This window comes from Adiantum capillus-veneris, chromosome 13 (assembly GCF_014529385.1).
Source record: "Adiantum capillus-veneris isolate H3 chromosome 13, ASM1452938v2, whole genome shotgun sequence".
NCBI lineage: Eukaryota > Viridiplantae > Streptophyta > Polypodiopsida > Polypodiales > Pteridaceae > Adiantum > Adiantum capillus-veneris.
The window spans coordinates 158,985,387-159,008,227 of NC_140943.1; the positions used below are offsets into that span (position 1 = coordinate 158,985,387).

Sequence of the window (22,841 nt, forward strand, 5' to 3'; positions counted from 1 at the left end):
GCAGAGAGAAAATCCTCTCAGTATTCAGAGAGTAGTTTTCTCACTCTCTCAGTCAAAAGTAGAAAAGGAACAAAGAAAGAATAGAGGACGAGCTTTTGCCCCATTACTGTGCTTGTAAAGATTCTCCCTTAGTAATAAAGATATTCTCTTTATGGGGGGGAACCAGCCCATCTTCTAGTCCCCAATGATGTATCAAGCTTTTCTCTCTCTTCCAAATTCTCTCAAGTATATGAATTGCATTAACACTTAGTTTACGCTTCCATATTTTTGTGACAGTGGTATCAGAGCAAGGTCATCTCTCTCTTTCTTAAGGGATTGACGACTCTTGGCAGACTGCAGAAATGGAAGGACGTGAGATAGAGTTCACCCTCCTCCAGTAGCAGGTGGCAGAGTTGCAAAAAGCTCTCCCATCGAGAAGTTCAGAACATTCTCCATACCCTTGAGAAAGGAAAGGAGAAAGTGCCAATGGGGTCGTGAGAAATCCCGCATAACCCAAAGACACAAGAACCAAAGAAAGATCCTTTAGTTGGAACCTCCCTCATACACGAGAGATAGAAGAAGCCTCCACAATGTCATGTGCGGTTTAATTCAAAGGTTCAAGAGCAGGATCCTTCTGATTCTCCTCAGTTCTCTTTCATGAAGGATCTGGGTGACAGTCTCTCCAGAGGACATATTCCTTGACGATCTACTGCAGCAGGAAGTGCAGTCGAAGGATAGAGCTCCTAACTACAAGGAGTCGAAAGGCAGAAAGAAGAAGGAGTATCATAAGAAGAAGCACCACAAGCAGAAATCATTTGAGTCGGGTAACAAAGATGTGAAATTCGAGACCTACAACGGACGGTAGGACAACGACAAAGCTTTAGCTTTCATTTGCCAGTTTGAAGTTGCATTTGCTGAAGGAAACTTTAAAGAAAGGTCCAAGCCATGCCATGTCAGTATGTACCTGAAAGGCACAGCCAACAGTTGGTGGCTGACTCCGATCCATCAAAAACGTAAGTCTCAGGATTGGACTACCTTCAGAAGGAGTTCTATGCTCAATTCCTCCCTCCAGATTATGAGAAAGAAGTAAAGAAAGAATGGGATCGACTTTCTCAATTAGGGAACGAAAATGTTCCACAATATGTGGACAAGTTTTGGGAAGTTCTCTTGAAAGTTACCCCATTCAAGAAGATTGAAGATTCGGAGAAGATGCGGAAGTTTGAAGCCGTGTTGCATGAAGCCTTGCAAAAGGCTATGAAGCTTTATCCTCGAGGCAACCTACAAATACTTATGGAATCAGCTCGCATAGCTAATGCTATACATGAGAAGGGAACTCCCAGGAAGATGGAGCAAAGCACCTATCATGCCAAGCAGAAGGCTCTCCATGAACAGCCTACTTCCACTTCTTCTCAATAGAAGAAAAGAATCGTCTCCAATGCAGAAGCAAAGTCAAATCAACCCAAGAAAGGGAAATACCACTGTCCTATTGAATTGAGAACCTACATCAGCGAAGGAAGATGCTTCAAGTGTGGACAAATTGGACATAAGAAGGGTGATTGCCCTACCAAAACCCCGCAACCACCTTCTTCCAATACAGTCACAGATGTACAGGGGAATACAACCAAGGATGGCAAAGAAAGATCTCTTCTCAAAGCATGGGCTAGCATTAACAACCAACGGGCACTTATCTTGTTTGTTCCAGACAATACGGATAACTTCATCTCTATGAAGTTAGCCGAAGATCTCAATTTACAACCCAACCGCTTTGGAGTTTCTATTCAAGCATCCTCTGCTTTCAAAGGGCAACACTCCAATTCTACTCCAATCATAGGGAAGCTCAATTTAAAGGTAGATGACTACAAAGATCAAGAATCTTCCTTACTAGCCTCACTTGAAGGATGTGATGTAATCTTGGGGATGCCTTGGCACTACAAGATGCATCCCATTCTTGATTATGTTCAGAAAACCCTGTCCTTCGATCACATAGGAAAGCAATATGTTGTAATTGCGGATGTTGGTGAGTGGTGAATTCCCATCGCCAACCACATTGCGACTAAGAAAATAATGAAAAAGTGTGTTTCAGCGTACTTGATTGTTGCAAGAGAGAGATGTGTCTTCTTCACAACTTTCTTCCTCTTCAGAGCAAAAAAGAAATAAGTTGTTAGAAAGTTTTGAAGACTGTTTTACAGGAACTTCCGCCCTCTCGACCTGAGGATCATACAATCAATTTGATCCCAAGGAGCTCCACTCCATATCAAACCCCTTATCGAGTTAGTCTAATGTAGCAAGAGGAGATCCTCAAGCAGGTCAATGAACTTTTGGAGAAGGGTCTATTAGGGCCTAGTACTTCTCCATAATGTTCAACTGTCTTGCTAGTACAAAAAAAGAATGGCACATTCCGCATGTGCATAGATTATAAATCTCTAAACAAGATCACAGTCAAGAATCGATTTTCAATCCCTCGGATCGATGACATTCTTGATAAGTTACAAGGCACAACTGTCTTCAGACATATAGACTTGAAGAGCGAATATCATCAAATCCGCATTGCTCCTCATGATGTGCATAAGACTTCATGTAGAACAACCTTTGGGTTGTATGAATTCTTAGTGATGCCTTTTGAACTCACTAATGCACCAGCAACATTCAGCAAAATGATGGATAGAATCTTCCACTCATATAGAAGATTTACAAGAGTCTTCTTCGATGACGTCTTAATCTTCTCAGAGACGGAAGAAGAACACTACAAGCATCTCGCATTAGTGTTTGAAGAATTACGCAAACACAAACTATTTGTGAATGCTAAGAAGAGTGAGTTCTTTCTAAAAGAAATTCACTACTCGGGCCATAGTATCTCACAACCAGGTGAGATAAGATTCAACTCAAGGCCACCTTATTCCATTAGGAATGATACACTATATTATCAACAAGCAATATCTATAGCTCAACCCTTAAGAGAGTGGGTGATGGATGAAGCACATAACTCTCCCTTTCCTTGGCATCGGAGAGTTGTTGCTACCACTAGTGCTCTCGAAAGATATTTCTTTTGGCCAACACTCCGGGCGGACATTGAAAAATATGTACGCGAGTGTTTAGTATGCCAAAAAGTGAAATATGACAGACATAAAGTTTATAGCAAGCTTCAACTCAGCCACTCCCTGTGCCTAAGAAGCCATGGGAAAGTATTGCCATGGATTTTATCACACATCTTCCTAGATCCAACAATGGAAATGATGCAATCTGGACTATAGTAGACAGATTCAGTAAGCAAGCACATTTTCTTCAAGTTAAGAAGTTGATCAAAGTTGATCACATGGCTAGAATATTTCTAGCTCAGATTTTTAAACATCATGGATTGCCAAAAACTATTTCAGAAATAGAGATCCTCGCATGACAAGTTTATTTTTGGCAAGCACTATTCGAGAATTTGGGAACTAAGCTTGATTTTTCATCAGCTCATCATCCACAAACAGATGGTCAGAGCGAAATCTCTAATGCCACTGTTTTAGACCTTCTCAAGTGCTATGTTTCGGAAAGATAATCCAAATGAGAACACTACTTACGGTTAGTTGAGTTTGTGTATAATGATACCATACATTCCTCAACTGGTAAATCTCCATTCGAAATCATATATGGATTCTGATAAAAAGCCACTCTTACTTCCTATTTTGGTTCCAAAGAAAACATCTTTGCCACAGACGAATTTGTGCGTGATATTGATAATGTCTATCAACAAGTAATACAAGCAATTCTTCGTACTCAAAAGCAGCAGAAGAGAAAAGCAAACAAACGCAAAAAGAATCTCAATCTTGACAAAGGACAATATGTCCTACTTAAGGTAGAGAAAGCTAAATTGAAAAAGCAAGTCGGAAAAGGGAAGGTTGTTAAACTTTGCCATAGATTTTACGGCCCTTTCAAGATTACAGATGAAGTCAATGAAGTGACTTTTAGATTGGATTTGCCTTCTCATTGACGAATCCATAATGCTTTTCATATTAGTCTCCTCCGACCATATGTGGGTTCCCCTCCCGTGGTTCTAGTACAGGAAAATCCTCCAAAAGTCAAAGAGACTAAGGAAATCCTTCAACCAAAACAAATAATACACCACTCCGAGAGACAACTAAAGTCAGAGAGACTACATCAAAAGTATTTAGTCAAGTTTAAGAATTACACCCCTTTAGATGCAAAGTGGATGACTCACTCGGATCTTAAGGACTCCCTAGACACCTTGCACAATTATGTTGATGCTCTACAGTTGATGTCACGTGACACATCCCAACCCTATGTGTCCGTGGACAAGCTACACCATAGCAGGGTTTCCGTCAAGTCCAGTCAAGTTAGATTAGAAGTGATCTGGCACTTTTGTGAGTCTATTCGTAGATCGTGCATGCCCAGTCACTCAGTGTAGATGCATATCCTCTAGTTGCACACTGCATAAGCATAAGCATTTCCGTCAGATTCCATCAAAGTCAGTTTGGAGATTTTTCAAATGACTTTATCCCATTTTTTCCTATTTTTGACATTTTTCACTTATTTATTAAGTGACTTTTGTTGGATACTCAGTAGGGCAAATTGGGTAAGTTAATATATAAGCAAACACAAGTTAGCACAAATTGGCAGATGAGCAAAGACACAGTAGGCTTCCCCAAGCAACAGGTGTCCCACCCTCTCTCAGCAAGACCCTCTCCATCCCCTTGGCGAGGCCACTCCCACCAAAGCCAGCAATTTCACCATAGCCTGTCCCTCCCTTCTTGGACATTTTCCAGAGTCTGCTATCGCCATCCCAAGTCCATCTTGCCCTGGCGTTTTACCCCCATCTGGCAGCAGCCCCATCAAGAACTACTAACGCTAGCATTTGCTGGCAGATCTGCAGCGATTTCAGCATGTACTAACGCCAGGAAACACCTCATTAGGATCAGTGTTTTTCATAATCAGTTGCAGCAGAACAACCGTAGCCGGCAAGGGTTTATTAGCACTTGAAAAACTGCAATTTTCAGCAAAGAAACCTTTGCTGTCTCACAGCGTTTTTCAGCCAAGCATTCATCTCCAAAAACGCAGCAAAAAGAGTAGAAAGTCCAGCGTTTTTCATCATGATCTCAACCCCGACAAAAGCAGTCATTTTTCAGCCATGAACCCATCAAGAAACAGTCATTTTCAGCCGCCAAGAAGTTCACAAATTTCAGCCTAAGTCGCCGTCGTCATCACCGTCGTCGTCATCGGCACAGTCTCATTGCATCAGTCCATTGCATACGCATTGTACACCTTGTGCAATCAAAGTAGACCACTCTCGCCGACAAGAGTGGGGCCTTCGGAGGAGGGTTTTACAACCTCTCGGTGTCGTATCTCTTCTCTCTCCTTCTCTCAGTCTCATTCACTTGCACGCACAATATCCACTCACTTTGTTCGTGACCACAGCACTCTACAAGACGGAAAGCTCTCTCCTTCCCTAAAAACTAAAAGGCAATAAAGATCACTAATCTTGAGAAAATACAACATTCATTCCGCTGCACCTTACAGTTGAGGTCAACTGTTTAGAAGCAAGAGGCATGTAACAATGTCAGTCTTTGTAAATAATTAATTTCTTTATTAAAAATAATTATTTATTCAATTGTGTACACATCAGAATAGAACTAGTAGTTCTAGGGCCTCGTATGTCCGAATGTGGCATAGAACACCTTAATCCACTCACTTTGTTCGTGACCACAACACTCTACAAGACGGAAAGCTCTCTCTTTCCCTAAAAACTAAAAGGCAATAAAGATCACTAATCTTGAGAAAATACAACATTCATTCCGCTGCACCTTACAATTGAGGTCAACTGTTTAGAACCAAGAGGCATGTAACAATGTCAGTTTTTGTAAATAATTAATTTCTTTATTAAAAATAATTATTTATTCAGTTGTGTACACATCAGAATAGAACTAGTAGTTCTAGGGCCTCGTGTGTCCAAATGTGGCATAGAACACCTTAAGTCCACTATACGACTAGAAAATATACCTAGATGACTCCAAGATAAAGCCAAGATCCACCTTTACAGAGAAAGTGCAAGGTATAGACTCATGGTAGTCATCCACAAGACAATATAACCATCAGCTTCATAATGCATAGTATACTACGACATCCTCCACTAACATCATCAATGCCCAAATCGTGTGTAGATCTACATACCAATATGTCCTCCCACACACCTATAACCCCCCACACACTCATAAGCACACATAAATAGAAAGACCTGCGTATCGAGTTTCTGTCAAGAGATGCTGGCACACTCAGCCATAGAAAGCCTCTTATATTTGCGCAACTGCCAATATGTGTGCACTTATGCTAAAATGGCACTGACCCCAAAAGAAAGCCCTTTTATACATGTAACCATATTCATGTACTATGACCTCTCCATCGGTCATTTTCTTTAGGACAAAACACATAGCGGGGATCCTAGTGTACTCTTTTACCACGATCCAGCATGTCCTAGAATTCCGCAAGTAATTTTCTAAAAGTGATGTTTTTGGTATTACACACAAAAAAAGGGATTAAACATCACCACACCCATCTTATTTCTCAAAAGTCTGATGAAGTGTCTGTGGTAACAAGTTAGCTTGTGATAATCATGACATTCTTACCTTTTCGAACCAGAGGAGAACTTCTATTATTTTGGAAATCTGGAGATCTCAGAACCTGGAAGAGACAAATAAAATGTTCAATACCTTTCACAGATAATGCTTCTTCACAATTCATGACCAATACAACTATTGAAAAGGGACAGAAAGAGACTAAAATGATATCACAAACCACATAATCAAGAGGCAACCATGTACCCAGACATGACAAAAGATTCTACTTTGATTAAAGTAAATCAGGCACAAGCGCAAATTTACACCTTGAATAAATTAGGTTAAAAAAACACAAAACATGTTTGTATGATGTACAAAAACTCAACTGCCACATCCACCGTACCAACAGGATCTAAAAATGCAAAGACTTGACGTAAGTTTGAGCGCATACAACAACAAAGACATGAGCAACAAAACGACATCCTAAAGTTATATACTAAGATGAGAATCACCCACGAAAAACAATTTTTAACACCAATGAAAAACAATTTTTAGAATGAAATAATCAACACCAAAGTTCAACATCACTTTGAAAACTTGAAAGCATCCCGACCACTGAGCAAGCCTTGAAGAATAATTACTGGCATCACCCGATGCTTGGGCAATGCTATGATACCTCGAGTACGTAGGGGCGTAACTCCTGCAACACTCGACGAAGTTGTCCAAACTTAGTGCTTGTGAGATCGACCGAAAGATCAGTGGTCCTCTTTCTTTTCCGAATAGACTTGCCATCCTCCATGTCTAAGATCCTAGGAAAAAGTGACATGTAGTTTAGACCTTCTATTACCAGACCACCTTCAACATTGGTAGATAGAAGATGCAATGGCATGCACATCAATCCGACAATGCACTTGGGCAGTGAACATTTCGTCACTGATTTAGAATATACACATTGTGCACATATTGTGGCAGGTCAGTGCCCAATAAAAGGGAGCACTGTGTCTTTCCCCATGTACCCATCCATTCAACACGCTGACAAAATGCTCTAATCGTAGAATGAACGACTGTGTAATCAAATCCTTGCTCACCAAGAGGACGAAGTGAACCTGCTCTAAATTCCCCGTTGGCGAATGTTGGTACGTGCTACTCCTGCGTTAGTACAGAAAGAAGCCCTTCCTTCGTCGCGAGCGACCTTCCATTTTTGTGTTTTCCAAATTATTTCTTTAATTTGGGTGTTCACACACCTGAAGAGCCCGGCTTTTGCTGGCAGCCTGGCACTGCCTTAGAGAGGCTCGGATAGGTGGGGGTAACTTAAGGGGGCAGGGGCCGAATTTTATTCAAAACCAACCAAGATGCAGCCAATTGAGGGAAAAAGGGACGGATCTAAGGAGACGGTAAAGCAAACAAGTGGCGCCCTTATTTTGGAAAGGGTGTAGCCATAACTATTGTGAGGCTCTAAGGTTGGCTCTCTCTCGCTCTTTCGTGACTTGTGAGGCAAGGCCGATGGGCACCTCTCTCTCTCTCTCTCTCTCTCTCTCTCTCTCTCTCTCTCTCTCTCTCTCTCTCTGTGCGATGGATGAGGCCAAGCAAGTGCATGGCGCGGCTACAGGTTGGCAGTACGCATGCCACCTTCCTTGCTTGGAAAGCTTGCATGCAAATGGGGCCATGACCTCGCTGTCATGCATTGATAGGTAGCACATCAAAAACATCAATAGCTATGACAGAGTTAAGAAATCAAGAAAATAGTGTAAGAAGTGACTGTTCATAAAGTTCAAAAGGTGATTTCTCATTGGTAAACTATGTGATGTTGTTATATGCAAATTGAAAAATATATAAGTAGTCATCCCACTTCTTTTATTGTGAATGCACATATACTTTCAATAAATCAATCATTGTGCGATTAGTCACTTCAGTCTATCCATACAATTCAAGATGGAATGATGTAAAATCAATTGTAGTGCCCAAACTTCCAAAAAAAAGTGGTTCAAAATGCACTAAAGAACTTTGAATCTCATCAAAATTCATAACTTTACCTGAACCAGATGCGGAAAAACAGATTTCAGCTGGCCCAACCAACGTAGTCCTTTGTTGTTGATCTTTCTGGCTACCTTTCTCTATAATGGGATTAAGTTCGTCTCTTTTATTCAAAGTATTCAACGTTTTATTAATACTAACTTAGTTGGAAAAGAAAATGCCATGGTTGATGCTTTGAGTTGAAAACCTTTTTTTAATAATTGTATATCATTAAAGTACATCATTTGCATGCATGCTTAATACATATGCACAAGATGAAGATTTCAGGACTACATGGTTGCACTTGATTGAGGATACTATACATTCACTTTTGGAGTACACCATTCAAGACCATTTTTTGTATTTTAACACTTTGTGTTACACAAACATTTTATCTCATGACCATTGAAGAATCGCATAAACCATCGCATGTTGGTCATCGAGGTTTTGTTGCCACTTATCAAACCTTTTGTCATGGTTTCTTTTGGCTCACTGTGTGCATTCATGTTAAGAAGTATTTTGAATCTTATTGGTTTGTCAAATGATTAAGTCTGTTGTAGATAAGAGGTTAGGTCTTTTGCATCCACTACCCATTCTTGAAGACCTTGAGAACATGATCCAATGGATTTCATTACTATTTTTCCTCTCACTACATATACGCATGATATGATTTGCACAATAATTGATCATTTTAGTAAACAAGCATATTTCATTCCATGTAACAAAACTCTCACTGCACATCAAGCTCTGATAGGATGTTGGATTCCATGCTTCAAAATCTAAATACATTTGTCCTATTCTAAATATACAATTTGAGCTCACAATATTTAACTCTTGCTCTCAATCTTATTGATCTCTCTTTACGAGCTTATAATTTTCCGTTCAAAGGTGTTAGAGGCTATTTTGTTCAGCAAGTTCTATAATACTTGTTTCATTTTTTGAAGATAACAAAGTCTACATTTTCCATGGTAAATGTGTGATAGATATAGGCTAGACTAGTATTTTAGTAAAGTGCTCACCCCCTCTCCAACAAAACTGACTAAATCATATGAGGGACGAAAAGGGTATATTTCTTTCATTTCTTAGGTCTACCCAATACAAGCTACCATTTGTTTACAAAAACATGGGTTTGTTTCCCTTGCTTTGAAGTCCTTTGACTTCATTTGAATCTTTGAGACTTGTAGAGCTTTAGAACGGCTTGATGGTTGTTGGCTGCCTAGCTACGAGTCCAAGTTCGAATGGAAGGCATGGTGGTGGCCAACGAGCAGGAATTTCCTTAAACCGCAAACCAAGGAAGTGTACAACTCCCTGATGGCCTCGAAGGATTGGTTTTCCCCCCTGAACAAACAATGGTGTAAGCAATGGTCGGAAGCGAGGTGGGTGGAAATTATTCTTCGGAAGGTTATGTGGGGAGCTCTACATACTATAGTGAAGGTCCTGGCTAGAGGGATTGGGTTGGATAGATGCTCACAATGTAGAAAGGCTAGTGAGGACCTTCCTCACTTGTTCAAGGAGTTCCTAACGATTCGTGGCTTGGAAAGGAAGATTTGGAAATGGGTCCAAAAGACCTAGAAGATAAGTTTCTTCAAGAACAATCTCTTCTTGGGTGGGAAGGTGTTTAAGAGCCAAGTGATTCTTGTTAGCACGCAAATTGTCACGTTCTGCTACTTAAAACACATTTGGAAGGCCAAGAACTGTTGGGTCTTTGAGAACACTTTGGAAACAGCTAGGTTCACTAAGATATTACAAGATAACAGGAAAATAATTGTCGCCTTTGGGAAGTAGATCAACTCTGATGAGTGGATCATCGCCACTGTTGTTGTTTTGTCGGGTTAGCACTTCCTTGGTAAGCCAAGTTTTTCCTTGGGATCCTTCTCAATGACACGGGGGTGGCTCTTGTTAGACAAGGGGAACTAGAACCTAGGAGTCCACCTCCCAACCACCCACTATATAGCATGGCTCCTAGCCCTTTGCCCTAGTTGGACTCCCTTTCCACGCTGCCTAGTCCGGGCCTTGCCCTTGTCTAGTCCGGCCTTGCCGTTGTCCTAACATTACTCCTACCTTAAAGAGGAAGTTTCGTCCTCGAAAACAAAAGGGGGGAACTTCTTCTTAAGAACACTAATGTTTTCCCAAGTGGCACCTTCCTCAGGTCGATCTTTCCACTTGATTAAGGCTTATTGACGTACATGATGACGCATACGTAACTCATGATAGTCGAGAATACGTTCAGGTTCATGCGGTAAGGTAGGAGGTTCAATGAAATCAACCAAAATCTGTTGGTCAATGACATTGTTGTCCCCATGTAACCGCTTACGTAAATGGCTTACATGAAACACCGGATGAATACGAGAATGTGTAGGTAGCAATAATTTGTAGGCACGATCACCTACTCACTTGAGTATTTTGAAAGGCCCACAATATCGGGGAGATAATTTAGGTGTTGGCCCAGTTTTCAGACTTTCTGAATTTTCTGACACACGTAAAAATACTTCCTCCCCTTCCTCGAAGGTAATTTGCCGACGTTTCTCATCAGCGTACTTCTTATGCCGATCATGCGCTTGTCGGACATTCTGACGAGCGAGTTTCAACATCTCCATGTGGTCTTGGAGAAAATCCTTAACGTGTTGGAGCTTTTCTGTTGCCAACCCCACGATAACAGGTGACCTAGGTTCAAACCCATACATGAGCATGAAAGGACTAAATCCAGTTGTGACATGCTTAGCACTATTGTAGGCAAACTCGAGAATAGGTAAGTATTCTTCCCAGTCTGACTGTTTTTTGCTAACGTATGCTCTTAGCATATCCTCTAGCACTTGGTTAACTCATTTAAACTCAAGGGAAGGAAATTTGTATGTTTGAAAAAATGATTTGTCTCGAACACTACTTCCTCCTCTACCAAGCATGGGACAATCCATGAAATTGTCCCACGCCGGCGCTGTATAGTTTTCATAGATTGTCCCATGCTTGGTAGAGGAGGAAGTGTGGACAAAATATTGAATTGTTAATTTGAGCTTTGCCATGGACATTGTGCCACTACTGCCATCATTGTACTGTAGTATACATTAGATCTCAAGGCATCCATTATAGTTATCATTCACAGCAGGGCACCATGCCCTCTTCACCTAAATCCGTTATTTTTTTTCGTGGCTTCAATCGGATCTACAATGGTGTCATTTTCGAGCTCTAGTTTGGAAGCACAGCAATGAAAAGATTGTCGGTATCCAATTGTGTCAGCATTGTTGCCATTTTGACGGCCAAGGTCACATTCCCAAAAACATACTGCGCCAATGCAGTGTCCTTTGGAGCAACAAACAAGGTCTTGTTGCTCCCTTGTCCTGCCCTTGTCTACATTGGGGCAGCATTGTAGGTTCCATATCCCGTACAATATTTGTAGGTTATACATTAGCTTGTATGTATGAAGTCCCTCCTCTAGTGGTGGTTCTAGAAGATGTAGTCAGAGTGCATCGACTCCATTGCCATTGTTGTTGATCAAGTTAGCTCGATCATTGAGATAGAGTTTCATGACAAGAGTGATATTCGAGATATAGGCTTAGGGTCTCTGTAAAAATTAGACCAAAAGGCAACTACATTTGAAGCCTGAATGGAGATAAAATGAGTCCCAAGATCCAACTAGGAGGTGGTGTTGATGAAGATGGAAGCATATTGCATATGGACCAAGAGAAGGACATCTTGTTTAGAACTAGATCGTCTAGTTACTTCAGGTGTCCTCTTGTGCCATTATGCAAGCTCATTCGGCCACATGCGAGAGCTCAAAGCTTAAGGTCTGATATGATAATCTTAAACTCTAATATAATCTTATAATATTAAAAGTATCTTTGCTCAATAAGATAGTATCTTCTATTTGTTTTTTTCTTCAAAGTCCATTTATGAAGAAATGGAATCTTGTATGGAAACAAACCAGCCAATAGTATGAAGTAGAGCTTGCTACACATCCTCAATTTGAGGGCCTTTCTTAGAAGGTATTCTTTGTTTAGGTAAGGAGCCACAAAACTATGTCTTGGGAGGCATCCATCAAAGAGATGTACACTACAAATGAAGATAAATATTCAAGAGTTTGTGTATTGTGATTGATGCCACAAAGGCGTTAGAGATTTCTCAATTGACACGTCTTCAATGAATGAAGTTGTGAGCTCAGAGCAGCTTAAAGTTAAGTTCTTTATGTCGCAGGACTTTAAAATTTTTAATGGTATTTTTTTGGCACAAATACGTGTCCTTTGGTTACCTGTCAATTGAGAATGGATTTGTTAGTTGTACAAATATTTGTGTGACCGATCATGAAGATTATCTGCATGCTTTACTAGAGGCAGATTAAAAACTTATTACAAGCTTTGGAAAAGAGGGACAAAATGATGAGAGCCATGACATCTTCTTAATGGATATATCTCTCTTGCCTATTATTTTATGTAAGTGGTCCTTGACAATAAGGACGTATTTTGGTCAAGAATTTTATGTATGTTTTGGCTAGATGTAGATTGATGGCAGTTTTATGATTTGTTTAATTCTTTATGCTAAAGGTCCTAGAAAAGACTAATCTCATAGCTTTTTACGCTGCAAAGATAGAGAATATGATTCTATGGTAATCTTTGTTGAAGGCTTTTGATGTTTGTGTTATTGATCTACTTATGAATTTCTATCTGCAAATGTTGGGTAAAGGAGGGATGGCATATGTGTTCCATGGGCGGTAGAGTTGGTTTTCTTATATCCGTGTTTTGGAGAGGTCTTGCATTATACTCCGTCACACCTAGTATGGAATGTATTCATTAAGATCCCCCCCCCCCCCTGCGGGTCTCGCTCGGTTTTTCCATTAGCTCGGTAAATTTTGCTCGGTGTATGGTAAGACTCGCGGCAACCCAAGCAGCTTTGGCAAAAAAGACGATCAAACAGAGAGCTGTAGAGTTACAACTTTTACTTACAAAGAAAATCCGCCAACCAAATCAACAACAAACAAGAAACCTCGTCGTCGAATGCCAATAAGCATCTTGCTTATTCCCTCCTCTCGCACAGCATTAATTTTTCCATGCATTGACTGAGTATGCATCAAATAGGGCCACATTCCAAGGCCGCGCATTAGCACAATTTTTAACCCATGCACTGCACATACCTCGAGGCGATACCTTGTCATCCGGGAGGACTCCGACTAGGAGGGGGGGAGGCATTCTCAATGCGGACCCAATGAAGGTGAAAAGAGCAAAAAAAGGGCATGTTTTTCGACTATTTTGAAGGGTTTTCGTTTGATTGCGAAATTGAGAAGGACTAACCGAAGTACATATGCCCTTATACAACACGAATCTATAAGTATATGGGGCCAAACGCCAAATTAAGCCTCTAGGGGTGTGTATATATGCCATTTTTCAGGCAAAATATTGGTAAAACGAAGAAATCCGGCCATAAAAATTGCATGTGAGTGTACATAGTGTTTTGCGGTGATGTTTTTGAGTTATTGTGATTTTTGGGGATTTTCTGGGTTTATTTTTCTATTTCCTTTTTAATTTTACTAATTATCGGCATAAAAACTTCAAAAATACAAAAAGCAAGTGAAATATGGTCGTAATGAAAAACCAAAAATATGGGGATAATCAGTGACTATAGGACAACCTATGGTACAATGGGGGTGCAATTATGTGAATGGAACGGGAGGCGTGTTTTGGCCAGATTTTGATTGAAACGTCAAATTTCTCGAAAACTGGGCAAACGGAGTCCAAATCAAGAACTTTTCGAACCTAAACCGCATCTCGTAAGAAGTTGGGAGCACATGTCAAATTTCATAGAAAGTAGTCCGGGGACCCCCATTATAAGATTTTTTCACTTCACTTAGAGCTCATTTCTACTACTTCCTTCTTGAGAGAGAGCTCTAGCCACCTAGAGCGAACCGGACTTCCAGCTGCTTCTACGACGCGTACGACCACCCGACAGGCTCCAGATATGAGAGGTGGACTCACCACCTTGAGCTTTTCGTGTATGTTTGATGTTTTGTCGTGAAAACTAGTGTGGGGTTCACACGGGGAACGGACAGTAGAGACCTACAGGTAGAGGTAGCCACCTAACGGCTAACCCAATAGCAATAAGGCTTCATAGGGGGTTTACCCTAGCATAGGAGAACACTCTTGAATGCATAAAGGCGGCAAAAGACCAACGGAAAAAACCCTAACTTCTAGAGCCCTGCAAGAGGCCACCAAGTGGTGAATTGGTGGAAAGTTGCCCAAATGCTACCAAAACTCATGGGTAGGAGCATCTCGACATGCTCTACAAGGCTATATAGCCCACACGGCCATAAGGCAACCCGAAGCGGGACTAAGCTTTAGAAACGGCATCGGACACAGAAAGCATCAACTGGCTCTCACGGCCAAACCGGATGTCCGTTTGACCCCAAACTTCACGAGCGACTTTCTTAGACCATCAACAACCTAGTCCTATGGGGGCAGACCATCGCAAGTCATCGATGGCATGCAAATGCAATCATGGGCGCTTCTAGAGCAACAAATCACCAAACGAAGCTCCAGTGAAGCCAAAGCCAACAAAAACCATATGGCAAGGTTCCCCAAGGAATCATGAAGCTATGGAGACTGACATCAAGAAATTTCATCGTCGAAAAGCACTCCAAGAGTCAGAAACGACTCAGAGGCTCTGAAAGCCAAATAGGGAGTTTCTATCTATCTTTTTGACTTTTTTATTGAAATAAGGCTTAAAGGGGACTCAGGGGGGCTAAGGGCATACACTAGTAGCATTTCTCCAAAAAGATTCATAAGGAGACATCCTACGTGCTCCTACACGTAGGATGTCTCAAGGCCGTGTTTGGGCACCAAACTCAATATCTCACCTCATACACAGCTTCTACATAGCTTATACATGCTAGCCATCAAGTTTCATCACATTTGGACAAGAGTTGACCTCATATGCATCAAAAAACGGAAAGTCAGAGCATAGAGGCAATAAAGGGTTATAGACCTACCAAAACTAGTCCAAATCACATGAAACTTGCATAATATACTCATTATCACATTGCCAAGCTAACAGTGGAGTCACATGTGAAAAATAATGAAATAGACATCCTACGCGTAGGATGTTTAAATGCCCTATTTGACCTCCAGCTGGTGTTTTTGAGTCCCAGATGTCTTTATAACATCTTCACAAGCTCATATATCAAATTTGAAGCCAGACCCATCACATTTGGCCCCCAAAACCTCCAAGATGTACTTTTTTGAGCCTAAAAACACTACACATGCTCCTAACAACACCAATGCTTATCCAAATCAAATCTAAGAGCAGGGCCACGATCTACATGCTAAGGGCTACCCACAGAACCAAAATCAAGTCATTCTGAGAAAGTAGACATCCTACGCGTAGCATGTCTCCAAGGTCATATTGACCTTCTATGCAGGAATTGACATCATGGGAATCTTTTACATGGTATAAGAAGCTTATATATCAAACTTCAATCCAATTGGATAACAATTGCCCATCCATATAGGACATCCTACCCATTTTGTGAGCCAAAAGCCTAAATCTGCTCAAAATTGCACTTTTTGATGTCCAAACCAAATTCCAAGTACATAGCCATGTTGTACAGGTCAAGGGCCACAAGCATGTCAAGTTTCATCAAAATCAGAGAAGGTAGACATCCTATGTGTAGGATGTCTACATGCTTATTTTTCAGCCAAAAATCTACTGTGGGCACATGCATGGTTTCCCTAGTCCCTTTTGAGTTCTTATTTCAATTTTCAAGTCATTGGGGTAGTCAGAACTCAGTTTATCAGCTAATCTGTAAAAAACGCTAACTTTGGACTACTGAGTGCAACAGGATCCATGGCAGCCACAAAGTCACCTGCAAAGAAGAAGAGGATGACTATCAAGGACTACTTAGAACAAGTGGAGCCTTTTGTTATCCCAGAGGGAACCCTGAAGCCCACAAGCACTTGGATTCAAGATGACCTACTAGAAACCAATGATCTGAGAATCTACCAAGGAGTGTTTAAAGATCCGGAGGGAAATGCAGTGGATCTACCCATGATCCCTCAAGAGCTCAATGAATTTGTCAGGAGCAAGATGGGGGACTACTTGGAGAAACTGGATCTCCACAATTACTTTGAAGCCTTGCCAGCAGGGATTGATGTTAAAAGAGTGTGGGAATTTGTCACCACAATAAAAAAGGACGGCATAGCCAGAGTTACAGATCTACAAGGCAAGCCTAACACAATGATTGTCATCACAGAGAAGGTGGTGACAATAGCACTTGACCTCTCTAACAAAGGAGACAATGTGACTAAGAGGCGGGATGACATTAAGGTCTACTCAGAGAAGAAAAATAACTATACATTTGAAGATATTGCAAACCCAAAGGTGGCCATCATGAGCCAACTATACAATCAGTACTTCCACACGTGTACCAAGCGGCCACAGAAATACAAGATGCCACATGGAGCTATTGCCACCACTTTCACTTGGGCGATGCAGAAGAGCTGCCTGAGGGAGATAAACTATGCCGCTTACATCCACGACAACCTTGTGAAAATGGGGACCAAAAATCCCACTTATATTGTACCTGGTGAGTTGATAACCAAAGTCATCTATGGAGCATTGCATGCCAAGGGAAATTAGCCTCTACCTCCCTCCCAAAATGATTGGCTCAAGCTAAAGGAAGACAAAGAAGAAGAGCCTCCTAAGGCTCAAAGGGTAGCCACAAGGTTGAAGCGCCGTTTAGAGACAGTGCTAGAAGAGCCGCCAGAGCCCAAGAAGGGAAAGAAAGAAACTCTACAGGTGCCAGTAAAGGAAACAAAGTCACAGAAAGCAGCAAGGCTGTAAACACTAATGGAAAGTTTCAGAGCAGAGAGAACGCTTAAAGGGGATCTGAGCGATGGAAGCCCTCATTTGAGGCTATGTCTGGATCTTCTCGAAGAACTCAAAAAGATCGCTTTGAAGATTATATAAAGAATTTTGAAGAACTCAAAGAGATCGCTTTGAAGATTATATAAAGAATTTTGAGATCTTAGATGCTACAGCTGAGAATATCCCAAATATACCTTTTACCGAAGAAGAAGTTGATGATGTGTGACGGCAGCTGCTGGAAGAGCAGGAAGGCCAAGAAAGAGAGAGGAAAATAAAGGCTGATTGAGACTTCAAGAAGAAGCAACCAACCCCACCATCAAGCCGAGAATCCAGCCCTCCACCATCACCACCTCCTCCTAGTCCTCCTCAAACCCAACAAACTGAGGAGTTGAACAAATCTGATGGGCAACAAGACTCCAAGGAAGAGGAGAACAAAGAAGAGGAGCAAAAGGTAGAAGTTGAACCAAAAGATGAGAAGCTAGATCCAGAAGAAAAAAACTATATAATATTTCTTGATCTACTAGCTGCTGGATACTCTCGAGAAGAGGCAGCTAATGCAGCTTTTGAGTTGTCTAGCACGAGGCCCAAAGAATATATGCTGAGCCCTCGATTGGTGGAGTTGAAGGAAATGGCCACAGATACAGTGGATTTACAGCCACAAGCCAATGATTGGGATGAAGTGATGCAAAGACTCACTGGGCTCAGAGCAAGGTCTATGGCCACTAAGATTGAAGTTGATAATCTCAAAGCAAATGAAGTTCAAATCAAAGCCGAGGTGGACTCGCTGCAAAAGTAGGACCAAGAGAACACATAGAAGCAAGCCAAGCTGCAAGCCGATCTGGACGCGGCACTAAAAAGATGCCAAGAGATGGAAAGTCAGAGTCAGGCAGCAAACCAAAAGCTTCAAAGAGAAGAGGAGGAGTACAAGAAAATCAGCAAATCATTGAAGGATGCGGAGAAAGAAAGGGATAACTTGACACTCCAGCTTGCTGATGAGTCCAAAGAAGTGGAAACTTTGAGGAATGCTAAGGAAAAAGCTGAGCTAGAACATGAGGCAAGCCAGGACGAAGTTATAGAGCTAAAAGATCAAATGAAAGTGAAAGATCAGACCATCTAGAGGCTAAGGGCATCTCTGGGTAGAGTCAGAGCTGCTACCTCAACTAGCACTGCTTCAGAGAAGGATATATATGAAGAACAGATGAAGGAACTCCAAAAGGAGTTGACACTAGAGAAGAGACAAAGATTGATGCTGGCAGAGGGCTCCCTAGTGATGCAAAGCCGTTTGGAGGATGAGAACAAGGCCATGAAAGATAAGCTAGTAGCCTTGAAAAAGAAGATGGACGAGGATCTAAAGAGGATGCAAACAGAAAATGAAGACACCAAGAGGAAGCTAGAAGAGGCTGAAAAAGCCAATGCTGAATTGAACGAACTCTTAGTGAACATGGGGGATCAAGCTGAACAGGAAAAGAAAGCATATCAAAAGCAGATTGATGAGTTGAAAGGCCAACAACAGACTGAAGAGCCAAACTTGAGCACAAGGCTAGCAGCAATGGAAGGAATTGACATAGACAATGTGTCAGATCCAGTGGACACAACAATGCAAGAGGACATCCTTGTGGAACCATCCCAAGAGCCCCGGGATCTGACACAAAAAAAAGAAGAAAATATACAAAAGGCAATAGAAGCGGCAATAAAAGACACCGCCAAAGAAGCAATGGAGTGGGAGGAGAGGGTATTGAAGTCTATGACCATTCAGAAGTTAGATGCAAATGTCATTCGACATGAATGGCTACAACCGTCTCTCCCATATCCTCTTCTCAAGTATGAAGCTACTACAATAAATAAGCAGATTAAAGAGGAGCCGATAGTGCCACTATACGTAGAAGATATCTCCAAACCAAAAGGTGTTAAGCTTATTGTGGACTCTCAGCCAAAATGGAGAAAGGCATGGCTAACTAAATACCCCCAGTATTTAGTACATCTGGTAGAGGCGCTTAAAATGATGAGAGACAACCTTAGGTTTTGCCCTCTACCAAGGATGCGAACCTGGAAAGAACAAGAGCTGCTGAAGAAAAGCCACCCCACGTGGCTCAACTACCCAAAGCTGTCAAGCTTGAAGGCAAGCAAGAGAATGAGTGAGCAATACATGGTGAAAACCCTAACGGGCGCCATTAAATTGTTCAATGGCTCGCCTGACCTATCTTGCATTATGCTCAGGAAAATATGTAAAACCCTTCTGGTAGTTTTTGAGATCTTTAAACCTGGACAGGCAACAGACATCATATTATTCTTCCAAGACACATATAGATGTGCATATGAACTGTCTGCTCAACCTTCCCATGAGGTGATACATGCCCTCTACCAGCGAATAATGTTTTTGCCCTCCTACCATCTCCAGGACTTTTAAGAAGCCATCTACACCGGGTTCTTCACCATTGATACAGATATATTCGGCCCTACATTACTGGCCCAGCATGCACGGTATGAGTCTCTTTTGAAGATGCGCGAAAGCCTCCACTGAAGAAGCAGCTATACTGTCATGTCGGGGACGACATGATCTAAGAGGGGGGGAGTGTTAGCGGCTGGACACACCCAACGGAGGATGATTGGCTGGCGGGATACTAATTTTCTTTGTAATTATTCTTTAATTGAGAAGAAACAGTCATTTCACCTTTGTAAATAGTGGGGCTTGCAAAAGCTTCCAAATTGTATCCCATTTTTGACATTTAGACTTAGTAAATAGTCAAATTGGAACAAGGTTTGAGATTGTAAGGTATTTATACCACTTTTAACCTTAATGCAAGGACCTTTGTCATTTTTTAAAGTTTTTGTTTGTGTGAGTTGAGCGTACTTTGTGTACGAGAGAGAGTGAGAGTTTTATCTTGACGCTACGCACGCATTGGTGGTTGGAATCGAGTGCGGAGAAGTGCAGTGTGTTGCCCCCGAAGAGAGCTACACGCCAACACCTACATTGCAGGTGTACGGCCCGGCTTCGCGAGATCGACCCACGAGCTATATTTGGTGAATCGGTGAGCATACATTGTCTGTTTTTGCATTTCAGCATATCGACGCGTTCGCAATGAGTAGAGCTACACATTAGGTACTTTAGTTTTCAGAAGCGTCGACCTGTAAACTTTGACCAGACATCCTACGTGATTTTGCACCGGGTGCTTAGGGTTAGAGTTTTGGTTCTTGGACCTTAGGGAGAGCGACCTATTGATGTTAATAGAATTTTCCTCAAGTTCTGTAGCGTTTCGAGAACGTTTGATGGGTATTTGGCTCTTGAAAGCGTTGTAGGAAATCTCCTCTTGTGTACTCTTGTGTACTCTTGAAGGCTGTAGCTTAGACATTGGGAAGAGACCTCTGTAGGAAGTAGTCAATAGTCGGTCAAGCGTAGGTTGACACCCTATGCTTGCTTCCACGCGCCTGCGGGTCGAGCTTCGTCTTTAGCTGACAAATCTTGTTAGGTGAGTTCTCGCTGTGTTGACGTCCGTCGCGGCGTATCCGCCACAACAGGTGGTCTCATGATCAACTATTTGTGCAGGGATGAGTTGTTCTTCTTGGTCCACAAGTGAAGGTGTATCCTCATAAATGTGATGTGTAGGTAGCGGTCCTCTGAAAGGTCTTAGAAGACTAATGTGTTAAGCATTGTGAATGTGCCAATGTGAAGGTAGTCTAAACAAAATGAAAGATCATTGATCACATTTTTTTTTAATGGGCCGTAAAAACGAGGAGCAAGGTTAACAAAAACATTACTATCAACACTTTTGATCCTTCGTTTTCAATGTAAAGCATAACATAATCGCCTTCTTTAAACTGATGTGCCTTGTGGTGCTTGTTAGCATGTTTAGTGTAAAGTTCCTGTGAGTGATTAATGACAGAATGCACACTTGCATAAATATCATAAAAAATCAGCAGAGTAAAATCATCAGCGACAGTACAACATTAGAAAGATGCAAAGTAGGAGTAGGCAAAGAATGACCATACACAATTTCAAACGGAGATTTACCTGTGGCAGTGTGAGTGGTGTTATTATATGCAAACTGTAGAATATGCAGGTAATCATCTCATTTCTTGGGTTGAGAAGAAATATAAGCTTTTAACAAGTCAATGATAGTACGATTAGTAGTGACTTTGGTTTTGACCATTAGATTCAGGATGGAATGCAGAAGTAAAGTGTTGTGTTGTTCCAAGATTTTCAGTAGCAGTAGTCCAAAAAGCACTACAAAATTTGGAATCTCCATAAAATATTATAAATTTAGGCAAACCATGGTGTGGAAAGACAACTTTAAGAAATAGAAGTGCAGCTTGATGTTCTATGAGTGTTTTCTTACAGGGAATGAAATATGCTTGTCTAGAAAAATGGTCAATAAGTCCAAACCATATCATGCTTGTGAACAGTGAATGGAAATCTATTGACAAAATCCATTATAATATGTTCCCAAGGTTTTTTAGGAATAGGGAGAGGGTGTAAAAGTCCCAATTTCTTACCTGTTGTTGCTTTGACCTTTTGACAAATTAAACAAGTTGAAACATACTGTTTAACATCAATTTTCATAGTAGGCCAAAAGAAATCACGACATAATTTTTGAAAAGTAGCAGCGAATCCTCTATGTCTAGCATAGGGTGGTTTTTGCAACTCTTCAATGATCAATGTACAAAAAGGTTTAGCTACACACAGTTTTTGTTTGAAATAAAGAAAGTTTTTTTGAATAGTGTATTCCAAAAATGTGTACACACAATTCTCAATCATATGCAACCATGTGGTTTTGAAATCATCATCTTATGCATAAGTGTCAGACAGTGAATCAAATGAAGTACCCGTAATGGTTGATAGACTATTGAGAGAGGGTCTTCGACTCAAAGGATTAGCTACAACATTCTCCTTACCAGGTTGCTATTGAATGTTGGGTTGAAAACTTTGAATGAAGGCAGCCCACTTAATATGTCTATCATCTATAAAGGGTTGAGATTAAAGGGTGCTTCAATTTTCTTAGGGTCTACATGGATTCCCTTGCCCCGATACAATGTGTCCCAAATATTAAATTTCAGATTGAAAAAATGAACTCTTTTCAGGATTCATATACAAGTGGTTGTGTGCAAGAAGTTCAAATACACGTGTTAAATGCTCTTTATGTTCTTGTTTTGATTTACTGAATACAAAAATGTCATCAAAGAATACAATCACAAAATCTTGATGGTTAATGAAAATTCTGTTTATCATGCATGTGAAAGTGGCTGGTGCATTTTTTAGACCAAATGGCATGACAAGAAATTCATAATGTCCAGTTTGTGTTCTGAAAGCAGTTTTATAGACATCTTGATCAAACATTTTGACTTGGTGATACCCTGATTTGAGGTCAATTTTGCTAAAGATGTTTGCCCCTTTTAGTTTGTCTAATAGATCATCCACTCTAGGATAGGAAACCTATTCTTGATGGTGATCTTGTTTAA

The 22,841-nt window shown here is 41.0% G+C and overlaps 1 protein-coding gene across 2 annotated transcripts in view; it reads right to left on the reverse strand.

Moving 5' to 3' along the window:
* The window catches only part of LOC147445175 (uncharacterized), a 39,351-nt gene extending 31,569 nt beyond the window's left edge, over positions 1–7,782 (reverse strand). Inside the window, exons 1-3 of one of the 2 annotated variants that reach the window (XM_086528013.1) lie at positions 7,637–7,782; positions 7,207–7,339; positions 6,600–6,654 (exon numbers count right to left, since the gene is read on the reverse strand). In XM_086528013.1, coding sequence (XP_086384139.1) covers positions 6,600–6,654; positions 7,207–7,329 — 178 coding nt within the window. In that variant the 5' untranslated portion in view covers positions 7,330–7,339; positions 7,637–7,782. Of the gene's footprint in view, positions 1–6,599; positions 6,655–7,206; positions 7,340–7,618 lie in introns of both variants that reach the window. The other variant, XM_086528012.1, reaches the window with a different exon arrangement.
* Positions 7,783–22,841: the final 15,059 nt, after the last annotated feature.